The following is a 26,732-nucleotide window of genomic DNA, read 5'->3' as shown; positions in this document are numbered from 1 at the left end:
TGGAAGAAACTACATTTCAGGTCACCAGAATCCTGCATATTTGTTTTGTCTTTACTCATACAGTAAAGTAAGTAAATGTAATATAGCGCTCTCAGTACTTTTGATGGGTTTATCATATGTGATTAATGACTAGAAAAGTTTTCAGCTCAATTCTCAGGTGAAAGAGACAACCCAAACAAGCATACTTTAAAGCTGGCAGTGGCCACAGTGACGGGTTTTTAGCTAGCTAGTGTACCAAAGTTACAACTATGCTTGTTTTAGTCCTCCTTGTTGAGGAGCAAACTGTCAGAAATTCTCTCTTGTGTTGAGAAGCACTTAGTTTCTATGTCCCACTGTACACGCTGACTTTTTGGTATTTCATTCCATTCTGTGAAACAAGGATTCCGTTTTACAAAGGTAAGACACAGACTTTAGCAGCAAATCCAGAGTATGATTTATGGGTTCTGTAGGCATTATGTGTAAAAAACCAAAGATTAGTAAATGCTAGGTCTAATTCACCAGTGCAGTCTGTGACCCAATAATCAAGTTGTGATCTGTTGAGCCTAAGTTGTCCTTGGCCATACCCTCATACCCTCTAACCATATAGCAGTTTTCCCACCATTTCAAGCTATAAAGACTAGTTCCCTAGGGTATTTTGAATCTCTTGATATTTTTATTTTGAATTTTATGATCATATAGTATCAATATGGTGAAACTGAGCTATGACATTTCCCAGGATGGCCTGACTCTGTCAAGCCTTGTCCTCCCTAACCATATATCTCTATTGAGAATGAGACACAAGGCAGTTACTGCCTGAATCCGAGAACTACTTGTATGACATCTGCCTTCACCTGATATGATTTCAGCTCTTGCATGAGGGTATCCTCATGCTACATTTACAGAATCTAAGCTTACATGGTCTGGGAGCTTCTATCTGCTCTTTTTCCCTTAACTTCCCTGGCACAGATCACAGCTGGTGTGTACCCAAATACAGATTTATCACTGAACTTCAAAATTTCACGTACTGTCCATAAAACTATTGCAGCAGCAAGGTAACAACAGCGTTATCAGCTCTTTGTTGCTATAAATGTTTAATTGGCTTGATATAAAAATATTTTTAAGACAAACAGAAAAAGCAAACCAAGAATTTGACTTAAAACATAAACAATTCAAAGTCATTATTGGACTGATTCTGACATAGTTTAGAATTAAGAAAAAATTAAACAGACATGTTCACTATGTATTATGAAATACTGAAAAAGAGAACATGTAGCATCCTTCTTAACGTACTCTATAATGAGTAAAAGGAGTAATTGGTACTGGCTGTGACCAGTTCATTGCCAGCCTCAGCCATTACTGTTTGAAGTTGTATTTTAGGCTGAATGCTGACTCTCATGTCTGTGGAGAAACTTTCTGTTCACCCTAATTAAACTGGATAATGCAATTCATGAACTGTTTCTGGATCAGTGCTCTTCTTACTTTAATGGAAATCAGTGAAAAATAAATAGGCTTCCACAGGAGGAAATAAAAGTACAAACTCAATCTCAGAAAAACAGCCCATGAAGATCTGTCAAAAGTAGAACACATTGGTGACCTGCAGCCTTTCCTAGGCCTAGTGCACAATACTTGCCTTGGAAATGCTAATGGACAGATGGTACTATTTCAAGCTGCTTTGAAATGGGTTATCAAATCCGGCTGCTAGCACACAGCCATGTAAGCTAGAGTTTTAAAATAAGTTATCAAATCTTGGCACTGATGCATCACCAAATAACCAGAGGCTTTACGATAATGCTGTGGAATGACCAAACCAAATCTCAGTAGAAAGGGGAACCAGAACAGTTCTGTGACTGCAATTACAACAGAAATGGCTGCAGTTCGACCAGTGCAGGAAATCCCCTGTCTCTGACAACATCTTTTCCAACATATTTTGCTGTTCAGAGCTCCCTTGCAAACTGAAAGATACAGTAGTGCCTACTGAGAAACAGAAATGCAGCACTGACTTAAAATTCTCCTATCCCTGCTCCAGTTTCTTTCCCTTTACCTGTGAAGAGGGAGCTTTCAGTGAACCAGTGCAGAGGGAGGTTTTAATAATTTGTGTTTCCCCTGTGGCCTAAAGCATTCCTCCTTTAACACTGTGAATAATCTGGAGAGGCATCACCTGGGTAGTAGCATGTGATGCATTGCTACTAAAGAAAACCAAGCGGGATTTTGGACAGTGAAGCAATTGAGTTGCTTTCCAGGTTTTAATGATCTTCTTTTCAGATGTAAGGCTGTTCTGTATTTTTTTGTCAGAGGGTCTGTAGGTCTTTTTAACTATTGCTACATGATGCAATAAAGGTGGTTTCTACATTCCATCATGTGATGTAATTTGGAGTAAAATATTAATTGGTTTTGTTGTGAACCAACATTTCCACTACCTCATAGTTGATGTGATAAGACCACTTTGTCACCTGGGCAGCTAGAAGATCCCAAACTTTGTGACTGTATTCCAGACCTGTACTGAAAAAAATCTGCTCAAATTCTCGCTTCAAAATTCTGCAAGAATCTTTCATAAACAGACTGAATATTTCTCTGTGAGTTATTTAATATGTGTACTTCATAACTGTCTAGGATGTTTAATGATAATGCTCAGGTTTACATGGAGACTTTAGCAAATTATATACTAGCAGCAAAATCCTTTCAGTCCTGCGGGTGCAGCAAGGTGGATGCTGACTACAATCATGTGTCAAGGGCACAAGAACTATACTCATCATTGTAAGCAGCTGGCAGCGAAGAGGGCCAGGCCCCTATATGTAGCTTCAAAGACTAACCAGAAGACATCCTTAAAAAAGCACTAATCATCAGGTCTCAGATTCGCAGTTCCAACTCTATCCCTTGCTGCCTTTGTCAGGCCCAACTGCTTTCCCCAAGCTGTTTTTCTTCTGTACTCTTTTTCCTGCCTTCTGAGCCTCAATGAAATTAAAATGTCTCAAGACATTAACTGCAAAGGTATAATTGGTTTTCCATGATGTGAAATGAATTCACCTGCAACATGGAATGTTTAGAGGACAAAAAAAACCAAAACAACACCACAGCAAATGGTCAAATTATCTGTTAAGACTTTAAAACCAGTAATTAGATCTCAGTATTTTATATGGCAACACGTTTCTTCAATAGTTGCAAAATTTTCATTTCTTATTAACTGAGATTACATCAGCTTGAGTTAGCTCGTACCTCTTCTCTGTGGTAGTATTATCTGTTGCCATCTAAGTACTTCTCCTGACAAAAGAGGAAGGACCTACTGTTAGAGTTGAATAGTAGGGAATTAAGAAGGTCCCAGGAAAAACTTTTTTAGTTTTGATGATAACACGCAGGTATAACAATGATGAAGGGATTTCCTACATGAGGATAAGACTTGCCTTGCATGAAGAACTGCACCAGAGTATGCCTAAAATAGGTATCTACGATTCTGAATGTGTTTGACCTGAAATTAGAGGCTTCTTTTAGCATGAATCTAACAATTTAGTCGGAGTCTAATCTCAGGAGTCATTATGTACCTTAGTTATGTCACCTCAAAATGATCACTTAAATATTTACAACACATTTTAACATGGCAAATGCAAACAAAACCCTGTGAAATTAAAAAAAAAAAACCTCACCAAACCAAACCCAAAACCAAAAAGCCATTAGAGCTAGATTACAGATTCCTTACCAGTGGGTAACTGATTTTCCCAGGACGAAGTGAGAGAGTACTTAGTATATATACCTAAATGTCAGACTCCAGGAAAAGTTCCCTGAAGTTATTCACCTTCGAGTGTAATAAAAAAGGCATTTGAATTCTGAAGTAGCTGCTGCTTACAAATTTGGCTTTATTTCATTGCAATAAATTCCAGAAGCCATGCAGAATATAGGTCCCTAAACTCTTACTCATCTCTGCCCTTATATTTGTCATCCTTGTACCAGAAATATTAGAGCCATCTCAAATTCTGCATCTTAATCTGACTAAATAATTTTCATGTAGATTTTACCTCCCAGAAGTCTGTTTATGATCTTCAAAGCTATTTCAGCTTGTCCTGTATCTTTGATCATATCGTTTGAAGATATATCCTATCACAACTGTAAAAAGAAACCAACATTTAGAGAACACCTTCAGGTAATTCAGAATCCTAAACTGACATAAGCATAATTACTTGGAGAAATACAGATCAAACCAGGGAGCCAGTCATCTTGTTCCTCTGTCAAGGGAAGACTTTGCAAAGGAAAGAGCCCTTTGTGACATTTCACTAGTACCAATTAACCATGTGGTGTCATCTTTCCATGCTGGCACACAGAGGCTGCAGATTCTGGAGAATCAGAAAGAAGATCAAAGACATTCTTGCAGAGATCCTAAATTATATCCTATGTCCTGCATACTTGTACTTCTTTTTATTCTGCTGGTAAGTCTGAACAAGATTTCTGTGGCTCGGGAAAGACTCAGTGGAAAAGCTACACACCATTAGCTTGCAGTACTTATAACACAGTATTTATTTCAACGGGAACATACTGTATGTCATTCCTGTTGTACCCTCTGCCCTGTGCCTGCATCTTTGTTCCCTGAATCGACAGTGTGCTGTGGCCTACAAGGCTATTTCCATCTACAACAGTATGGGTTTTTTTGCCATGAAAGAGACAGAGAATGGCTGTGGTGGCAGTTTGCTTTACTCTAACAGCCAGGTACTCTCTCCTTTTACAAACCACAAATTTGTGTTTTGTAAATGGGAAGAGAGAATGAAATAGTAAGCTGTGGGCCTCACTGTGGCCACATCAGCACAGTCTCAGCAATAACATAACCAAAACATGAATACCTGAATTGCAACTAGTAAAACCAGAGTACCCCTCCGAAGCTGGCAAGAAAACAGTACTGGAGCATACTCGGAGTTGCTGCTTTGTCCCTATATTTTTATAGGAATTCTATTTTCCTGCCAACTGAAACTCACTGAGGCACAAATTATTCGCTAGTTGTGAAGGGGAGTCACATTATTTAAGATCCATCCCTGACCATTTATGCTAGGTTGTTGGAAGTAGTTTTATTTATGATCTTTCACTATTTGTTCTATCTACCGTATATCACACAACGCATCATAAAGTTCTGATGTAGTCATGATTCAGTGCCATTAACAGCTGCACAAACAATACAAACTGTAGATCTTCAGTTTCTAAATTTCAGTTTTATGTTCAAGACCCAGAATATCTTGAGTTTGGTCTGTAAGTCATCCTGCCAAATGCCTTTTCTTCTTTGTGCAATATCTGCAGCTGATTCCTGTAGTAACTTCTAACATTAAAAATGAGACACTTCTGAAATATTTTCAAACTTGATGCCAAAGTGATTTATGCAATTAGTCTGACATAAGCCAGTAGTGAAAAACCTTTGCAGTGCTGATTCTTGAAGATGCTAGAAAGTTCCAGCTCTCTCTAAATTCAGTTAATCAAAATTATATTACCTATATACACATCTAGATAGGAATGAGAGGAATACCTAATATCTTCTTTACTGAGGGACAGTACTAAAAAATATTTTACATTGATGCTAGCAAAGGCAAAGAGACTTAAAATACTCTTGCAAATCAAATTTATTTCTCCCTACCTTAACATTTGAACCAGTATATTTTTATCTCAGCAATTCATTTTGTTTCTGTGATGCACTGAAAACAAAGACTCAACTGTAACCAGTAATGAAGTTTTTGTGTGAACTAAAGCCAAACACAACTATTTTTACAAAATCAAGTGACAGGAAAGGACATCAATATGTAGAGAGAAGTAGTGGAAAGTCCTTCAGATAAGATTCTAAATTGAAATGTCTCCTGATGGAATGACTATTCATAGATAAATAATGAGTATCCACATAGTGCTCTGTAGAATTTCAGAAATATTTCATGCCCTTTGGTGTGCAAACAATAATTTAAAGAAAAAAGGTGATTGTATTATTTTTGTTCCAAACAGATAGCTTGGGTTTTATGCATGCTTTTTGAATAAGGAATTCTAAGGATTTGAAATATATGCACACGCAAAAGAATCCATCTGAAAGTACTGCTCCTTGGATTTTACATCTCCAGTCACACAGCCATTTAAACCCTCTTACTCTGTCAGATATTTCATCTGTCTCACAGAGATTGCACACCACTACCTTTCCTTTTAAGCCTGTTAGTACAAAGTATCCTTCAGCAGGGTGAGGATGGTATTTAGCACTTTCCCTCTTACCATGAATTAAACCTAAGGTGGCTTCTCTCATCACCAGCAAACCTCCACCACACCCTGAAAAGGAGATATCACAGATAAATCATAGTAGGTCCACATACCTTAATTCATAAATATGGTAACTTGCAGCACATCATTATCAGTACCATCAAATATTTCCTGAAAGGATAACTATAATGTTTGAATTAAGACTGTGTATTTGCTAACTCAACAAACTTGTATTTAAAATTAAAGGCAGATTAATTAGAAGAAGGTATCCTTTTATCATGTTCAATGACAGGCATAAGTAATTTCCTTTAATGCACAATAAGACATGAAAATCAAATGTAAAAGTACAACTCTGAAGTTTGCATACAAATGCTGCTCAAAAAGTATTTCTAGATATTTCCAGCAACTCACTTCATTTCCTTTCCAAAATTTGGCAATTAATTCCTTTGACAGATGTTCTTTTTTACTTTGTTCTTTGTCAAAAACTCCCCAAATCTACTCTGAGTTTTCTCTTAGAAGTAAAAAACACCTTTTTCCTGATAGAAGCAGCGTGAAAAGTTATACAGATATTGTAAGTTCTAGACTTGGGATTTGTTCATCTTTGTCACTTGACAGTGAATCCTACCCTCAGAAGCAGCTGCTGAGCAGAACATGGCTGCATGCTAAACGAGTAGTTTGAAAAATGAAAGTGTCTCCCCGAAACAACTCAGTCCATCTCCGCACATTTACTAGTGTTGCACAGATACTCATTGAGTATTTGTTAACAGACAAAAGCTAATTTATTGGAATCTTTTGAAGAGGGTTCTAACTGACCATCCCGGCCTATGCATGATTGTTTCTGTCAACCACCTTAAACTATGCACAAACCATCTCCTAATATCTTAATTTTGTATGACAAAACACTGTCTTGTGTTACCGTTCCTGCATCTCCAGGAAAATGCTGCAGAAATTGTTTGGGGGACACCTTCAGACTGACAGATTGTCTACCCAGGGCATTAATTAACAACCTTAAGTATTAATACAGTGTCTACCAAGTGCCTTATGCACAGCAGGGGCTGCTTTTGGGAGTCTCCAGAAGTGTCTGAAATCCCCACTTGTACACCTCCTGCAACGATTAGTCAAATGTTTTGCTGCGAAGACAGCTGGGTGTTCGGTGAATTCCTTTGTCTTTCTCTGGGCTCATGTCTACAGAGACTAATTGGGAAGTTCCTGGACCACTGTGGGAATTTGATGACTGCGCTGCGTAGGCGAACAGGAATGGCCCTGATACTCAGCTACACAATTATAACCACAGTACAAACCTGAATTTCATTCTTATATCAGAATTATAACTCAAATTCCATATATCTTGCACTACAAGATAGTATAGAAAAGTTTTGGCAAATACACAGTGAATAAAACATACAACAGATGCTCCATCAAATAGAATTCTAATTCAGGAGTCTGACTTGGACATACTGAACATTAGGGATGACAGGTTTGTATGTACACTAGGGTTTTGGTAATACAAGTCAAGTACAAGGCTTAAAAAGGTCTATAATATTTGCTGTCCGTATAGGAAAGAAAGGCAAACTGAAAACTGACATTTTCTACTGAGAGGTTGCCATGAAACTGGCTACGTGGCAGTCATTTCAGGTATCTAAGCCACCTCACCATGGCTTTCTTGATTTTGTGTGGTAGCACAGTTGAACACCCTTTCAAAGCCTTACTTCAATATTCTCTCTTGGGAGCACAGAGTAGAGAGAGAATGCAGTTAATGCTGATAAGGATGCTATTAGAGGAGTCTGTAAGATCACAAACCTAATAAACACTATAGCAAAGAAGAGAATAAACTTCCAACCCCCCCCCCCCCCCCAGCACATTTGGTATCCTAAATTCCACAGAACATGCATAGACAATAGTTTTGTTGCACATCTAATGTTGAAAAAACTTAGGAGCTTCATCCAGTATTAGATGAAATTGAGGGGGTCCTGTATTCCCAAGTAGACAAAATGCTTGCAACTAGAAATCAAATTGGAACTATGAAATGTAGCTTTAAAGTGAATCATATTAGAAAGTCATAGGTTATGAAGAGGTCACTGTAATCTTGTTATCAAGGCATTTATTTACTAACTCTTTAATCCTAAGTACTTGATGTAGCTACTTTGTTTTTTCACATAGTTCTTCCTGCAACAGTGAGAACAATCACTTGTCTTTTGTTCAGAACGTGGTTTTGGTGAGGTAATTCTGTTTAGTCTTGCTAGAAATGAGCTGTCTCCATGCTTTTGATGGGCAAACATGTTTTGATCTGACATTCTTATTAACTCAACACTGTCTCCTCGAGATGAAATGATGACTATTGACTGTAGCCTGTGTGCTCTTCCGGTATTGCAATTTCCCCTTCAGGCATATTAGCAGCAGTACATGCTTGGTTCTCTTATGAGCTCTCCTTAACAGCTTGCTCCTCTACTACATTATTACATTAACTTATGAGTAAGTGTTGTCTCTACCCCATTTGTTAATGCACACAACTCCTTTAAGAGCTGCAAGTCTGTTAGAACACGAACTCCAGCCGCTACCAAACTGAAATAGACCAAAAACTTCTCTAAAATATCTTCCTGTTGGTGAAAGTTAATAGCATTATCTTTTAAACCTAGCAAGGAAAATCAGCTATTTCTGGGAAGAAACCATACGTTTCTATAACACGCTGAATCCATTTTCACTAGCCAGAGCAGAGCATTATTTTTTTCCAAGATTTTTTGCATCTCAGCATGTTTTTCTATTAGGAAAAAATGCACCACTAAAGCAACTAAATTCCAAATACTAATATTTTGGCTAAGAGGCTCTTTATTGTTCTGAGTTCCAGAATCTGTTATTATTTTTACTGGTCAGAAAGGACAACGACTAGATGTTAACTGCATCCTTCTCTTTAGACTCACTACCCCCACTGTTTTTGAAACTTGTGGGAAGTTAACAGATAAGTGGACAAATCCTATGGGAAAAAAAAAAAAAAAAAAAAGTTGGAGGGGAAAAAGATCCACTCAGAATTTGAAAAAGGGGAAAGAATAAAGAAAATCAACTACAGTTGTTCAAGCAGTTGCTGCTCTTTTCTTGAGACCTTTATATGAAATGTCATAGACTAAGCCTCTCCCATTTCGTTCTTCTCACGCCTTCTGCAGTGGGTTATGAATACCACCCATTCATAGTAAGTCCTGCACCAAGATCCTATACGCCCAAGTCAGCAGTTTTATCTGTGATCTGTCAACCACATCAGCTTCCAGGGTGAAAGAGGCCAGTGCAACTTTGCAGCCATGGGCACTCTTCCAAACACTGCCCTGCTAGAAGACACACTCCCTCACATGGCAAGGCAGACTCACAGCATTTCTGATTCACATAATGGAATTCCTGAATCCCACATGTGGTGAAAGCTAACAGATACCCATGCTGTTGTGAGAGCCAGTGTTCGAGTTCAACGCACTGAAGAACGATGAGAATTTAACTTTTCTGTAAGGTCACAATATCCACAAGTACGGATTATGCCTCATATGCACTTATGGGGCAAGAGTTTCACACCCACTACTGACTCAATGTCATTGTAAAGGAGGTCAGCCTCTTACTGCTTTCATTTGCAGCAGAACATTTGCAGCTCACCTGAAAAACATTCCTTATATTCATTCTAATATATGAAATGAAACGCAGGCAGCATTGCAGGCTTCTGAAGATGACTGTGCTGGCTGAAGTGTAGAGCATTTCACCTCCTGATAATGAGACACAGAGTGCCTTGAGAAGAGAACAGCTAGGGAGCTAGCAGGTTGGGGTTTTTACTGTGTTGCTTCTCGCTGCCACATTCCTAGCTGGACAGATGGCAACCATGTTGTCAGTCTCAGCAGATGCAAGGACTTACTTCAGTATTCAGGGAAACCAAACTGCTCTCATTTGCATTAGAATTGATTCCTCCAGTTCCAGATTTTAGGCATGCTGGTAGAGTGTGACAGTTCATTCAGTGGATAAACAGCATACTGCTATCATCAGATTAGTGCCTTTGAAAGAACGTAAAATTCACTATGGAGAAAATAAAACGTTGGTGTTCTTAAGTTTCCACAGACACTCAGCTCATAATTCACACAGATTTGGGGGATTTTTAAAATTCCAAAATACAGCAATTTTTACGTTCTGCAAAAGGCCATGGAAGATGTGTTACAGAATGCTTGAAACTGCTATAAACGGTATGAACCAATTCCAAGGTTTTGCTTCTGTGGCAAAGACAAACCTGTTGGTATATTCCAGTGTTCCAAATCTTTCTGCAGATTGTTTGCATAATTTGCTTTCTGCCATTACACTGGTGTGATACGTAGCTTTCAGTTCCCTTTCATTTCTTCAGTTGTACATGCACCTCAGTGTGCTGCCTCTCTTTTATTTGGTCTTTCGTATTTATTTTCTCTCTTGTGATTTACGTTGCACAGTATTCTGGTAGAGCTATGAATTTCCATTTGTTCTGTCAGGTGAAGACTGACTGTACTATCTTTCTTTGTTCAGTCCTCCCACTGATTCATCCCCAAACTGCAGAAACAGCGGGTTTCATATGTATTCAGATATCTTCTTGTCTAAACTATCAATATAAATGTGTTATATTTAGCTGATAAAGCCAGTAATTAATTCTAGTTTGAACTGCAACTTAGCTACATTTAACACTGAGCTAAAGTTTAAATAAAGAGGAATCAGATTTTCTATTTCATTAGAAATTAGCTACTTTGAAAATCAACTACTTAAATTTTTCAGGTCCGAAATGGAAAACAAGGCATTCTGAAATATTTAATTGAATGAATCCTTATCCCTACCAAAATCCTCTGGGTTTAATCAAATAATTTTCTATCAGTAAAGTCAAAAGGATTTTGATCCTCTTTATGACTTTACAATGTTCATTCAAAAAAGCTGTTTCAAAACAAAGAATATACAGTATTTTGTTTGTCCCTTTTTAAATGTCAGATTAGGACATATTCCTAGTTGTAGTAGTTAAATCCTAAACTGAAATTTCAGGAAGCATCAGTTTGGGGTTTTATAAACAATATTTTGCAAGTATCTATTGACTGAGAGATTTTGATAATGATGAGCATATAATATCTTCCTGAAAAATATTTTGACAAAAAGCTTTTAATCAGCTCTGTTGAGAACCCAAATGATTAAGATGTTGCTTAAAACACAGCTAAGCTGTATCAAGAGGGGAGAAAGCATCCTTACTGAGACAAGGACAATTTCTTTAGCATTCTTGGTTTTTTTCTCTAGCGTTCAGGCTATGCAAGCAACCGCGCCAAAAAGAAACTTCAGAAATACTTTTTGGCATTCCACTGTAGAAGAGATGAGAGTCAGGCTGTGTCATGACCACCTAACTAGGTCACCTTTATGACTGCTCACATGAGGCTGTCAGCTGACAGAAGCTGTTTTTCTCCTCTTGCCTCCAGGAAGCAAAAATCAGAACAAGATTATTTTTTTCCTAATTAATAACCATTTAAAAAAAACAAAAGAGAAGGCTCCTGAATCACAGGCAAATATCCACAGGTTAAAGTTATGACTTAATGGTTTTCATTTTATGACGTTTTTCCATTTTGTACTGTAAAAACCAAGACCTTTCTCTAGATGAAGCAAATTAGGGTGTTCTGATAATTTTGGAACAAGTTATAAATTGTGTAAGGGCTGTGTACACTTTTGATGCTTATTTCAAATACTAAATTGGCAGAAAGGCTGTTTCCCCATTGGACTTCTGCTTTCCAAGAGACTTTAACATAGCAAGAAACCTCACCGTAGTCTTAATGGTAGGCTACAGTTATTAGCAGTGTTGTGAACTCTGTAAAGGGATTGAACAAATACATGTTTTTACAATGCTGGGTCATAGCCTCTCCAAGACAGTGCAGTATTGAACTCTATTCTCAGCTATCTTTTCAAACTTTGACATTTCTTTCAACAAAGTTTAGCTCATTTAAGGGGGAAAGTAGCTCATCCATAGTGTATCAGGAAGCTCTGACACAATCATAATGATGATAGCAGACAGTGTCTTATTTGCATCCACGCAGACATTTTCTGTCCTTGTAGTGATAGTTTAAATCTAGTTTGAATCGAATCATTACAGCACACTACTGTGACTACTGCCTTGAAATGATTTTGGTATGAGACAGAATAAGCCACCTATTAGAATATACACTTCCTTAAAAAAGTAGGAAGTATTTTCATGTTGGACCACTTAGCAAGTGAGGACCCATGCTCCAGTGAACGGCTGCACCCTCTACAGCCTCCCATGACAGCATCATAAAAAAATTATAATAATTGTGTACCAAGTATGAGCTCATGCTATTTTAAACTCTGCAAGAGCATAGTTTCAAGTTTTCTGTTTCATCCAGTTCTCCAGGTTTTGATATATTATTTATTGAGAAAATTCTCATTTCTGTAATGTGGGAATTCAGAGTATGTTTTCTGCCCTGTTCTTGCTGCTGCGGCATCATAATAAAAGACAGATTCAAGTTTTAAGGAAGTTGAACTGAAATTGTAGAGCTAATAGACATGAGCTCTGCACAAGCAGCAAACAGTCTCCCATAAACAACAGGATTCTGCCACTACTTCAAATTTTGTCTCTCATTTCTGAGTGGCCAGGTTATGGGAAAATGGGAAGTTTGTGTACCACAGCCAATATTAAATATTAATAGTATCACTCTTGTTTGTTTGTTTGTTTGTTGTGTTATTCAGTCATTTAACAGTCTTGTGAATGTTGTCGCCATCTGTAGAGGGGTTAAGAAATGTCACTCTAGTATTTATCTGTATGGGGAAGAGCCAACAGCAGGAGTTCTGCAGAGGCATATTGGATCTCTGTGGGAACAAGAGCATCAGGGTTAGGAGTTGGATAAAACAGGAACAAAACCAAGAGGGTTATTGGTGTCACACTTTTTCTACTGGAGTGCTCAAGTTACACAGGCTGTGATCACAGGCACCTGTACCCTACAAAAAAGAAATATTACCAAAAAAACAGCAAAAGTTCAGCACTTCTACAAATCATGTTGGACACGTGCTGTACTTATGAAAACAATTACTTGTAATTACATTAAAACACCCTTATTGCAAACCAGTCATACTTATGTATTATTTACTTTTAAAAGCTAAGCATTATTTTACTTTTTTTTTTTTTTAAACTCCCTCTCCAGATTTCTTGTAGGCCCCTTTAGGTACTGGAAGGCTGCTATGAGGTCTCCCTGGAGCCTTCTCTTCTCCAGGCTGAGCAAGCGCAACTCTCTCAGCCTGTTTTCATAGGAGAGGTGCTCAAGCTCCTTGATCATCCTCATGGCCCTCCTCTGGACTTGCTCCAACAGCTCCATGTTGTTCTTACATTGGGGGCACCAGAACTGAATGCAGTACTGCAGGTGCGGTCTCAGGAGAGCAGAGAGGGAAAATCACCTCCTTTGACCTGCTAGTGTTAATGTATTTGTCTCAACAGCTGCCACAGTAGTATTTTTAATACGCTCTATAATACGTTCTTTAGCTTTTAGTAGTGGCATTATACTCTATAATGTACACTAGTCATTTACAACAGAGATTAACCCACAATACATATTATGGATTTACTTTGGGACTGTTCCTCTTGTAATTACTTTAATGCTCTTTTGTCAATGCCTGAGTTTATTCTTTTATTTCTCAATTTTTGTTATTCTTTTCCACAATTCCTTCTGATTTCTGTATCCCTTTTGATGCCTTTTTTTATGAACTTAAAAAGTTTGTAGAGAGACAGATTATAAGAACTCCATCATCTGCAGCTTACTAGAAATCCTGACCTGAAATATTGAGTATCTGTTATCTGAGCACTCATTCTGCCTAGAGAATAGGTTAGGAGCTCTGTATGAGTAAAAATGTTTTCATCTGATCCATATATGGCATATTCAGTCGGAAGTTATTTATAGATACGCTGTGCTGTTTCCATTTTCTGCCCCTTTATCTCTTTCTCAACATTAGAATTGCTTTCTGCCTCTTTCTGAATGTGAACATTTCTGTCATTGTAATCCTTCTAGTCTGATCCATTATTGTTCTACCTCCTTTATTTAACAAAAATCACTAATTTAACTTCATACATTTGGGCAAAAGGGAGAAACATGACAGAAATTGATTCAGTTGCTCTCACATCAGAAAAAGGACAGCTAGGTGTGTTTCAGTTCTACCTAGGCCAGTAAGAAGTTGAATCCACTGTGAACTTCCCATGTGTATGGGAAATATGGGATAGCTTCATGTCAGTTAACAGCAGATCACCTCATCTGCCCTTCTTCCTTTTGTTTGTCAAGACAAGATGCTGCAATTCAGCTGCAGATGTAGAGTCACCTGTATCAGATTTGAGCACAGTCCCTCACTGAGGTGTGATTCCCATTGCTTCCTCTACTCATGGCCAGCTCTGCATCACTGGGCTAGCATTTGCACAGCCAGGCAATTGAACAATATATATCATGGATTAATCCATGGATAATAAACATAACCTAGCAAAAAAAAAAAAAAAACAAACAAAAAAACCAAAAAAAAAAACAAACAAAAAACCACCAACAAACCAACCAAACAATTTTTGGCTGACTCAGTCAGACTCACTGCACTGCCACGCAAATCTGGGAAGAGAAGGTACAATCACCTCGCTCAGCAGCTGCCCACACATATCTAAAGCAGCCATTTAGTTGTAGAGTCAGCCAGGCTGCAGCCCTGCTCAGCCTGGAAGCCGATGGGAGGTAAAATATGCTGTTGATGGAACTAGAAGGTCAAGGCTGCCCTTTTCACAAGCTGAGGTGTCTCCATGTTAACTCACGATGGCATCTGACACGCATGGAAGAGTTATCTGGACTACACACATCAAAAAAACAATTTCCAACACAATACTGCAAGGGTTGTGTCCGTCCGTCCCCCCCCTTTTCTTATTTTGCTCTTCACCTAGATAAAAGTAATGAGCACCCCTTACTTGGGTCAATGGAGACAGACATAGCAACATTAGATAAAAAGAAAATCTGTTCCAAAGGATTGAAAATGTAAGAGAAAGGGGTAGAGACATAGTACTTAGTTCATCACTACAGTAACACAAATGGTTTCAGTAAAACTACATGGGGAAAGGAATTTTGCTCTGAGTTCTTGAAACAATGGAAAAAGAAATGAGCGTCTGGAGGTTGAAACTACTTGGTTTCGAGGAGCCCTCGAGATGTCATGCCAGCCCTGTGAGCAGCACGCTGTGCATCACTTTTGATAATAGAAAGCCTGTTTTTAAAGTGAATAAAATACTCAATGACTGTATTTACTAATTTCCTTCCTAACAATAAATAATCTTTGGTGGAGCCCAAATTTTTCAGAGGGCTGGAAAGTGATGACAATATTCAGTGCATTAGTTTAATCAAATAATCATAAATAAAACATTTTATGATTTGCAGCTGTATTCTTTCAAAAAAGCTGTACACAACTTTTCCAGCACACTATGTTGTCAGAAATAAAAAGAAACCCACTTGATCTTGGCCAGATCAAAATGTACTCTTGGCAATGGAAACTGAAAGCTGCAGCATGTTTGGCATCATTCGTATGTGTTGGCTTATGGAACATTTCTGTAGCTGTGATAGAAGCATTTCAAACAAAGATAGTATGTTTCCTTAGTTCTCCTGGAATGTTGATGTTAAATCATCCATACTACAAGCATCGATGTTCAAAGATTGCACAGCCTGTTACGCACTTCTTTTGGCAAAAGAACAAAGATAAAGCTAAATATGGTGGTACAATGGTGTAACTTAGGAGAAATAGTGCCAGACTAAGTCTATTTTTTGGAACAAAAAAGCAATTTGTAGTCAGAACAAAACGTTAATATCTAGGTAACCAGATGGATAAAAGGATCAGAAAAATAAGGAATATTAAGGAATGGTAATGTAATGTTATGCGTGGGGGAAAGATTTCAGAATGCAATTGTATGGAGTACTACTAGATACCAATTTGGCTAGCAGGAACAGAAACAAACAAATTTTTAACCTTGTGAAATATTTGAGCATTTTAATTAATTATTTACATTTTATAGTGTTATTTTCAAGTTATAAGGCCCATAATCATAAATCTTTAAAACTTCAATTAATAGTATTTTTTAAATTCTAGTGTGCATTTAAATGGTTCCTTACATTCACAGAAGCACAAATACCAGATTTTGCTGTCAGTCATAACTGCATTCCAGTTGCAACAAGGTTGTTAAAAGTAAAGCTACATCATACTTTCTTACCATAATCGGCTTAAAATTAATTCAAATATTACATAGAGAGCATGGATTCTTTTTCACCATAACAGAGTTTAAGATTCCATATGAGTACACAGGTTGCAGGGGAGAAAAAAGTTCAAAATCATGTAAATTTTTCATTAATGACAAAATTAAATAAACATTCTCTACCATAAATAACATTTTTTCTACTGTTCATACATTATTCATCAATAACGGACCCATATTAGAACTCCTACAATTAAAGAAATTTCAGGATTTGCTCATACATATTTTGAAATTAATTAGTAATTCTGTTCTTTTTAGCACCCGTTGTCAAAATTAATTACAGAAAATGCATTAACAAGAACTGTGTATTAAAATTCATGGGAGTGACTAAAGGATTTCCCAAATTAGTGTCTTAAACATAGTATTAGCTTATTTCTACTTTAATACTGGAATATATGCAGTTTGTGTCAATTAGAGGGCTGATTCAGTCCCAAATTACTGACTATTCTGAAGCACAGAAAAATCAAGTGTTGTAGGCCTTTGCATGATGTTCTATTGGATTCTGTTCCATCAGCTTGGATTCCTAACACGTATCCTACAAGGATTTCTTCAAAGATTTCCTGGCTCAATGAAAGTTAATGGGTATTGTCATTTTTGGGGGAGCCAAGGGGAAAAAATCCTTGACAGCATGGAAATTGTAGAAAGATGTACAGTAGAAAAATTAAGACCTTATCACTCACCCCACTGAGAAGAGACAAATGTAGACAATGACAAAAAGTAGAAACCCGCACTGATGTTCTAAGTTGCTATAAACTGATAAGGTTTTTGCACGAGATGTGGACCTACCAGCTAGACAGAGATGGCACGCTCTCTCTTAATTTGCGTAATATATCTGTACAGAGAAAAGAAGACAGGGTAAAGCTGAACCTTAACAAGCCAGAGATCAGCACAGTGAGAAGTACAGGCTTGAAAAGAAACAAAAATTTGCAACATCTTAATCAGTGAAAGCGCTTGTCCAGGACCTGGGTGAATTCTGTAGCCTTGAGACCACCTATGATGCTTCATACTCAAACCTAAAATCAGGTTATGAAATGCAGCTACAGCTGCCTAGGAGAATATATGACATATGTGATTTAAACTTATGTTTATCCTCACAACTTGCATAATTCCCCTTGCAACAGAAAGCAATAAACAATCTGACAAAAAAAAAACAAACAACAAAACAAGAAAAAAGCTATCACTGAATGTGGCATTTCTAAAAACACGGTAGGATTTGTTAAAGACACAGGCATTTGAAAAAAGTCTCACCTCTTGTTCTTGGTGCGATTTACTTAGACCGAAATGGCATGTTAAAACTTCACAAAAGAGAAAAAAAACCAACAAACTACTGTAGAAGCGGGAAGAGGCGGGGCCTGCTTCACACCTCTAGCCAGCAGCCCTGTTCTCAAGATAAATGGGGAGAAAAGTAACCTAAAGCTAAGAGTCCATAGGAATCTCCTACATTTTTTTGTTCTAAGTGCTTTTGCACAGGTTTTCATACTCCGAAATGCAAAGTTCTGTTCAAAATATGCTTAAGCACCTTTACTGATGCAACTTTTGGGTTCGATGCACCTACAGTTTTCATTATTGAAACAATTTGGTATGATTCCCCATTCCTGGTGATGCTCAAGGCCGGGCTGGACAGAGTCTTGGGTGACATGGTTTAGGGAGAGGTGTCCCTGCCCGTGGTATGGAGGTTGGAACTAGATGATCTTAAGGTCCACTTCAACCCTAACTATTCTATGATTCTATGATTTGGTTTTCAAACTGCAAACACTTAGTGTTATATATTTCTTAACAACCTGACTGAAAGATAATAAAAATGTAGAAGGCTCTTTCCAGTGACAAAAAATGGGTGCGCTTCTTGATGTTTACAAGACTCCCTAGTACATTTATGCATATATTTATATTTTTACAATTATTACTGTATTCCATTTTGACATAATGAAATATTTTCTCTATCAACACATTGCTTAGGATAAAACAGTGCATCCAACTCATCTTTGCTCTGTGTTTTTTTAGTATTTTGACAACATGTCTAGGATTTTTGTCCCTGTTTTCCTAGAATTATTGCGTTCTGGTCACTTGAATAATGATTTAAAAGGAGCTTTCAGGGAAATCCATAGAATAAGAATGTTTTGAGAGTAGGCAATATTCTCTCTTCCTGTGTGAAGTGCTTTGGGATTCCTTGTCTTATCATTAATCTTCCAAACCTAAAAAATTCACTTTCATGGCCTAAGAGTTGTTGTTTCCTTGGCTTTGTCAATAACATCCTGTGAAAAGAGAACAATTTTCCCTCTAACTGCTGCTTTTCATTCATCAAAGAAAAAATTATTCCCTGCCTTTATACAATAGCACAATGATTACAGTCAATTCCAGCAGCTTGCATAGTAACAAGATTGCCTGTAAATGGCACAAATAAAAATATTTCTCTAATATCTGGAAAAATGGAGGAGTTTATCCCTAAGTTTACTTCCTCCAGTATTTCTGTGTTTGCTCTGTAAAGGTGATTTATTGATCGGTTTTCTGATACTGATGCTCCTGTTTTGAGATGTCTAGCAAAAGGAGCAAAAACAGAAACCTTTGAAACAGAAAATCTAGAACCACACTTCAGTAAATACATTACTGACCCTAAATATAAAGGGGTTTACACATTCAGCCTACCTAGATGAGTGAAATAGTGGTACAGTACCTCAATTTGGTTTTGTAAGTCCTCCTGTCTTCTGTCTGTGGGTTTGCATTTGAATTTGAGAACCTTCGCATAACATACTGCAATAACTTGGTACCTATTAAGAGAAGTTTCATCTATAAATGTTTCCCAAGTAATACTACCTTTCCCAGCCTCTGTATGTATGAAGTTGGTATAAACTTCTAGAAAGAAAGTATTCATAAAATGAAAAATCAACATTTGTCTTAAAAAATCATATTGGAATGTTGTTCATTTAAAATATTCCCCTGTGAGTTCATCCTTGCCCTTAATGAAACACTAAAATCTCCTTACTGAAACTCAAAGCAGTGCATTTATCATCTTGAAAGATCAGAAACAGAATGAGTTTTCAAAACCATATTTTTTCACAGGCCTCACATCTGTTAAGTTTTCCTGTATAACTTTGAACAGACAGGTGTAATCTGGGATTATTGTTGTCAACAAAATAGCCGTCTGGGTTTAGATTTTAGCTCTGCCTGGAGTGTCCTTGGCCACAGATCTGTTCAGACTTAACATACAACTTGCTTCACCCTAACACGCTGACTGCCTTTACGGTCACAGAAATATTGCAACTACAGTTTTAATGTCCTTCCACTTGAACTTGGTTTGAAAAAAGAATTTGAAAACAACCCACAACGTAAGATGGAGTTAGTTATTTCCTTAGGAAAGCTTAACACTGACATTGTTTTGTGAAAGTTGTACCTCATTTATTCATAGACACCTATAAGAAAGCAAATATTTCAGCACTACACATGGGTTTAGACACACTTGGCACACTAAATGAATTTTTTTAAAGAGCACCTATTATTCTTCTCTATTTTTAACCTTATTTTAATATCGAGCTATCATGCAAACATCATTAAATCTATCCTTGCACGACCTTTGAGAGGATATTTGCTGCATCAGGTCTTTACTATTCAGAATGTCTCTGGCAAAGCAAACAAAATCTGAAACCCATTTACAGTTTTTCTCTATACTTGGGTTCCTTCAGTAATAAGTGGTCAAATACAGAATGAAGTTTTCAGGTGCATCATTGTCTTCTACTACTGTTAAATCACTAGATGCTGTATTTGCCTTTCTTATGGTAGATAATTTCTATCACATTTTCCTCTTGAAAACAGGTTGCCTCGTGCACCACATTTTTTATCATCTTTACATTAGAAAAGCTGTAGTGCTTGAAGATCTTGCTGCCAAGATGACTTCTATTATACAGGACCTCTGTCCCTCATCTGAGCAAGCTTGGAGACCCCAGAACAGCAACTTAGGCACACAAAAGTACCCAGTGCCAGTTTCTGCTACCTTGTAAGGATGCAAAACTCTGGAAAGCCAAAATCTCCCAGGTTTCCCTTACCACCTACATCCTAATGAACTGGGAAGTAGATTCTGGAATCCATTCTAAACATAACATCTCAAAGAACAACAATCACTTTTAGAGTATCATTTATCTTAAGTATCTTTTATCTCCTCTTTTCCCCTGTGCTACCATATCATCCTGCAAAGAACTGATCAGCAGAGAGCTTATGTCACAGAGTATGTTATGGCTGTATCTGTCAAACCATGGTATGACAGGACTGCTCTTCAAAGTGTTTCATCAAAACTGACTCTGGAATCCAGGACATCTTTATGTACAAAAATTGTTCTGCTTCTGGATTCCTCACGTATTTCGATCAAGCCTTCTGCTTTGACTGGGTCTTGCAGTGTCATGCAGAAGAAAAGGGTACATAAAGACACCCCTAAGTTTATGAGGCCTCTTCTAATAGAGCATGCTCCAGCTACCACATCTGTTAGACAGCTGATATTTGAAAGACTGCAGTATTACTGTGGAGTCTTAGGGGAGTAAAGTTCTTTTTTTCAGTTCCTAGTAATTCAATATTCTTGGTATTTTTTGCTTCTTTTGTAATGTCAGGTGCTTGAAGTGACACAACAGGCTTCCAATGCTAGCACAGGATACCAGGCTGCTCCTTCCTTCAGATTCTGCTATCTGTGCATCCTGTCTCCTGAAGCAGATGTTCTCCTGGAGTCTTGCTGTTAGGTCATTTCTTTCAAGAATTACCTGCAATGACATTTGGAGATGTGTCTATATGCTGTGTAGTTCTTTTTCTTAGTGATCTTAAGGATCAGACTTGCCAGTGTTGGGGTCAGTGTGAGGCTGCTGCTGCCTTTTTCCATCATCATTTCACTTGTGGGCCCTGGCTGGCTGTGTATGTCTGCTTGAGAAAACTTTGCTCAAATGTTATCACAGAGTGATGGTACTGTATTATTTGAAACAACTATCTCTAGACATAAGACTGAGGAAAAAATAGCAGCAAATTGAGCATGTGTAAGAAATGAGCCTATTCCCCTATCTGAAAAAGTTACAAAAATAACTGTTTACAAGATAGGCATGGATCAAATCTAAGCTGTTCAGCATAACTTGCAGCACCCAGAGTGAACTAACTCCATCATATTTTACTTCCTTTGTTAGTGCAGGTCATTTTTAAGCAATAGCATTACTGGGTAAGTTTTAATTGCAAACAAGATAAGACAAGCATTCAGTGGAGTTGTGTGTTCCAATATTACTGGGTTCCCCAAAACTACATTCGGTGATAGACGATTTACCTAAAATATTGTGACCTTGTATTCATGAAACCCACTAACATCTTCACCTCTAGACTGATGAATGACTTTGGAGCTAATTTCATTTGGTATTAGATGTGGTCTGAATGTCCAGAAAACCCCCATATATGTACAAATATGTCAGCTCTTACATTTCTGGAATTTGTCATTGCTAAACCCTGTTCTGATTCTAGCTAATCAACCACAATAATTCCTGGTTTTACCCTCAATTTGCACCTGAAATTAATAGGCATAGAAAAAAAGTATGCTCCTGAAGATGAGATACTTAGTATATCATATGACTACTTTATATTCTGTTTCTCTATCCTAGAAATGATTCTTTTGGCCACAAAAAAAGTTCATCAACATGTCTGTCATCTTCAATTCTCAGTTTTGAGCTGCACTGTTCTGATAACTCAGTTCTGTACAACTGATAGTTTTGCATTTCTTACTGACATATTTCAAATATACACACTGTCATGGTTTAAGCCCAGGCTGTAAATCAGAACCACGCAGCCCTCACGCTCACTCCCTGCCCCCTTTCTTCCCCCCCACCCCCACTCCCAGAGGGACGGGGAGGAGAATTGAATGAATGTAAGCCCCCTTGCTCCCCCACCCCCGCAGGGATGGGAAGGAGAACTGAAAGAATGTAACTCTCATGGGTTGAGATATGAGCAGTCCAGTAACTAAGGTATAACACAAACCACTGCTGCTACCACCAATAATAATAATGGTAAGGGAAATAACAAGGGAAGAGAATACAACCACTCACCACCCACTGACCGATACACAGCCCGACCTGAGCAGTGATCTGCCCCTTCTGAGTAACTGCCCCCAGTTTATATACTGGGCATGACGTGCTGTGGTATGGAATACCTCTTTGGTCAGTTTGGGTCAGGTGTCCTGTCTCTGCTTCCTCCCGGCTTCCCCTCCTCCCTTGCAGAGCATGAGACTCAAAGTCCTTGGTCAGAGTAAACATTACTGAGCAGTAACTAAAAACATCGGTGTTATCAGCGTTGTTCCCAGGGTGAAAGTCAGAAACACAGCACTGCACCAGCTACTAAGACTGAGAAAAATGACTGCTACTGCTGAACCCAGGACAACGCTGAACCTGACACACAGCAGCTGTAAACCCTTTCATCTTTTATTGTTTTAGCACTCTAGGAGTTTTTAGATTTAGAAATCATGTCTGCCAAAGTTATGCCATATTGCTGCATTTGGCACTGGTCAAAACTACAGTTTATGTCACTTCTGAAGATTTCTTCCCCACACCCAAAGCTATCCTATTGAGTAAGTGGACAAGAAAATAGTAAGGGTTAAGGTTAAGACTTATATAGAAGACTGTAAATCTCAAACCACCCACCTCTGTTCCATCCTCTGTTGCCCTACCATTGTGCTGCCATTATTGCTATGCTCTGTGCAATACTGCCATCTTCCTGGTTCTTCAGATGAGCCATAGCATTGCAGTGGGAACATAAACGTCCCTTAGCAGGAGAGCAAATGGAAATGGATGAGGATCTTAGGCCTCTTCCCCAAAAAATCCTTGTACACATTGTCTCTCCCCTGACTGTGTGAGGGCACAGCAAACCATATGGGCATGCCCATTAGCTTGGGTGAAAAGAAGATGTTTACTACACTGATTTATGACAGGAATTGTTGGGACAGCTGACCCTCACCTTGCCAACATTGCCCAATCCAGCAGCCGATAAGTAAGAAAGAGATTTCCTGTGTGGGAACATGTAAACTTAAATATGTGCCACTACTAAGCTCTTTCTTTGACAGCTTTTTTCATCAAAGTCATAGGAATTTTGAAGAAGGATAGGCCCTATTATATTAAATACTGTGCTAATGTACTTAAATTTGCATTAATAATCTGAAGCTAATGGCATGCTGGGCCAGCAGCTTAATTCTACAAGACTTCACTATTCCAAAACACTGAAGTCATTCACTGGATATAGAACTTACCTAATTCTCTTACATCAGAATTTACATGATATTAAATATATTTTGACAGCACAGTAATAAAGAATATTAAAGAAAAAGTGTGTGCAGAACTGTATAGGTCACATCTGTCTTCATATTACTTTGGGAGGGTTTTCTCTTTCCCCATTGAAGCCTTGAGTTTAAAGAACCTCCCACAAAATTCACATAGAAGGACAGAGGTTCAAATCTAATAGCTGACATTTGTTGCCATTAAGAAGCCCCTGACTTCATTAGTCATAACAAATGGGTTGGATCTGTTATGCAGCTAAGAATTTAGACAGATTATATCAAAGAAACAGGCACTAAATTAGTAGCTGGAATAACATTAATTAACAGGCACTAGTTTTACTTTTTTTTTGTACAGTAGATCTCCACACAGCATAAACTTGGCTCATTAATATTAATGAAATATCAAGCTATGATCACAAAAATGTTTAGCCAAGTGCCCTAATGAACAGCAAAGATGTCAGACACCAGTGTAAACAGCATTGCCAAATCCCTGGATTTCTTTTATCTTTGACTGGTTTTCAACCATGGGCTGTTATTGCACAGGCCAAGCACAGATAGCTGTGATTTGTGCTTCGTCACAGCTACCCACAGCTTCCTGGAATGGAAAACTGCTGACTGGATGGCATCCAGCAGCCACACAGGGCTGTGTTAGAACGGCCAGAAACTGGACAAGGTAATCATTAACCTGTGCCCATGCTGCTTGGACAGCTATCAGACTCGCTCATGACCTGCTTGGGGCACCGAGGAAGCAGGATTTCTGACACAGAGGATCAGTGTTGCTCCCTGAAAGACTTGTATGTGCTGGCAGGGCTTATGCCAAGCACTCAACCATCAGTAAAGGGCACAGTAAAGAAACCTGAATAAAAGTGAATACATGAGCACAAGAATAATGTTGGCAGGAGTCATCGTTTAGGCCCAACAGGTTTGTTTCTTTGCCCCAGCTTCCTACATACAATCTTTTAACTCATATCATGCTTTTGAATGCTTTTACTGTGTATATTGCCAGTGTTACAAAGGTTCCCTTTATGTACTGCTGCCCCCATTGTTTGTGTTCTGGCCTACTCTAGGGAACCTCAAGTTTTCTTCCTAAAGTCTTCAGGCTAGAGAAAGCTGGAGATGCCTCAAATACAGTGTTCTCAGTCCTCTGCTGTCCTTCTCTGTAGCATCCCAGGTAAGATGCAGGTCAAGGGACTTAGGTCAAGTGAAAAGGCACAGCAAGCTGAAGCTCCAAGATTTCTTTTGAGGCTGAACTGCTGCCACCTCATCAGCTTGTACTGAAGCTTGTATTATACCTTTAAACACATACTAGCATGTACTACCATGCTGTATATGAGCAACTGAGTAAATGGATTCCAATGAGAAAGTTTTTTTAGTTCACCTTTGCTTCTAGTAATACGTTTTAAAATAAATGATTTACATTGTCCAGGTTAATGGATTTTTGTCTTCCAGTTTGAGTTTCCCAAGAAATTACATTTCATATTAAATATGGAATAAATTCCATTCATTCAACAAGGCAGATTATGTAAAAGTGCAGCCAAAGTAAGGATGTCTTCTTACGTTACCTCTCCAAGTAAAATTGTACTTAATAACAGAGTTGCAATGTTTGATTTTCAACACGGGTCCTTACCTGCACATATACCCTCACAGAAGACTAAGCTTTCCCTGAAAAAACAGGTCTAATATAAAACCTATATATGTTTGACCAGTGAGTTCAAACTCAAGTAAAATCTTTAAACAATTCTTTAACAAATCTGAACAGACTTAAACTAAATTTTATCAGATTAATTGTTCTTGACTTTTCCCCTTGCAGAAAGGCATACATGAACAAATCTGGCAGATTTTTTTCCATTCTATCCGTTCAGAAATTGGGTTTTACTTTCAAGTTTTATACACTTAGTGTTATTAACAATAAGATACAGTTCCTTATTTATACTAAAATCTCCTTTCTGCACAAAATTTGCTTTTTTAAACTTTTATTTTAGCTTTTCTAGTGTAGCTCATCATGAGTAAATTTATCTTTAGAAGTATTGTTTGTATTGATACTGTTATATCCATACCTTGTAACAGTAGTGTTTAGACAATTATATGATATAAACCAGGAAAATATGAGTAAACTCTGTAGGACAGATTATTCTATTAGGAGTACTCAGAAACCTGAGTTCAACATCAAAAGATGAACACATCTATTTAAAAATTTATCTTATTGCTTCAGAACAAGTACTGCATTAAGACAAGACTTTGGAGTTAAGTGCCATGAAAAATATTCTATTTAAAAGCAAACACAGCCCAAACCTTACACACATCAGTAAATCTACGTTATAAAATGTATTTATATATGCTATTCTGACAATGGCATAGGGTATTTTAAGACTCCTTTAACACATGAAGACAATTAAATAGAAAATTTAACCATATAGTTATGTATAATCACTTTACACAGCAGAATGACAGAACTTTACTGAACTGTTATTACAGCTTTTAATTTGAAATTGCGTATCGAGCAGCCTGATTTTGACCTTTGGCCAAAGATAAAATTATCTACAAAAGGAAAGGGAGAAGATTTTCAGGTACAGCGATCTGCAATAGCTACTACAAGGTCAGCAGAGCTTTGAAAATTTATCACTCCCATCTACTCAAATTAATACAAGACATCTGGTTGGATTCTACATGCTCCAAGAGACATGGTGTAAACGAAGTAATAATTTCACAGTTTTTATTATTTTTCTAAACAGTGAAATTATTTCAGAGTTTTGTATTATAAACACATTATCTATTTTCCTTAATTTCTGTCTATACAGTAAACCAATTCTAATTCAAGCTAAAAATTCTAATTTATCATATTTTGCATGTACCACTTCACTAGGAAGCATATACAGAAAGCTGCAAAAAGTTCTACTTTATTATTTTAAAACACCCTGCTGGAATGGCCAATAAGCCATTTTATTTCTGTTGTCCATTTATTCACACAAGAGGCACAAAACAGCACAGCAGTTTGCACTAAATGAT

General features: G+C 37.7%; 1 protein-coding gene across 10 annotated transcripts in view; it reads right to left on the bottom strand.

The window, feature by feature from the left end:
• The window catches only part of B3GALT1 (beta-1,3-galactosyltransferase 1), a 210,368-nt gene that overhangs the window by 123,616 nt on the left and 60,020 nt on the right, over window positions 1-26,732 (bottom strand). Inside the window, exons 2-3 of one of the 10 annotated variants that reach the window (XM_057423808.1) lie at window positions 19,125-19,218; window positions 18,320-18,705 (exon numbers count right to left, since the gene is read on the bottom strand). The exons of the other annotated variants lie outside the window; for them this stretch is intronic. Of the exons in view, the coding sequence (XP_057279791.1) occupies window positions 18,661-18,705; window positions 19,125-19,218 (139 nt within the window). The 3' untranslated portion in view covers window positions 18,320-18,660. Of the gene's footprint in view, window positions 1-18,319; window positions 18,706-19,124; window positions 19,219-26,732 lie in introns of those variants that run through there. 10 annotated transcript variants of the gene reach the window in all.

Source organism: Pezoporus wallicus, unplaced genomic scaffold (genome assembly GCF_028554395.1).
Source record: "Pezoporus wallicus isolate ANWC-B61680 ecotype Strahan unplaced genomic scaffold, APGP_CSIRO_Pwel_v1 contig_1181, whole genome shotgun sequence".
NCBI lineage: Eukaryota > Metazoa > Chordata > Aves > Psittaciformes > Psittacidae > Pezoporus > Pezoporus wallicus.
The sequence above is the reverse complement of the archived record's forward strand: the minus strand, read 5'-3'. Positions and strand labels throughout refer to the sequence as shown.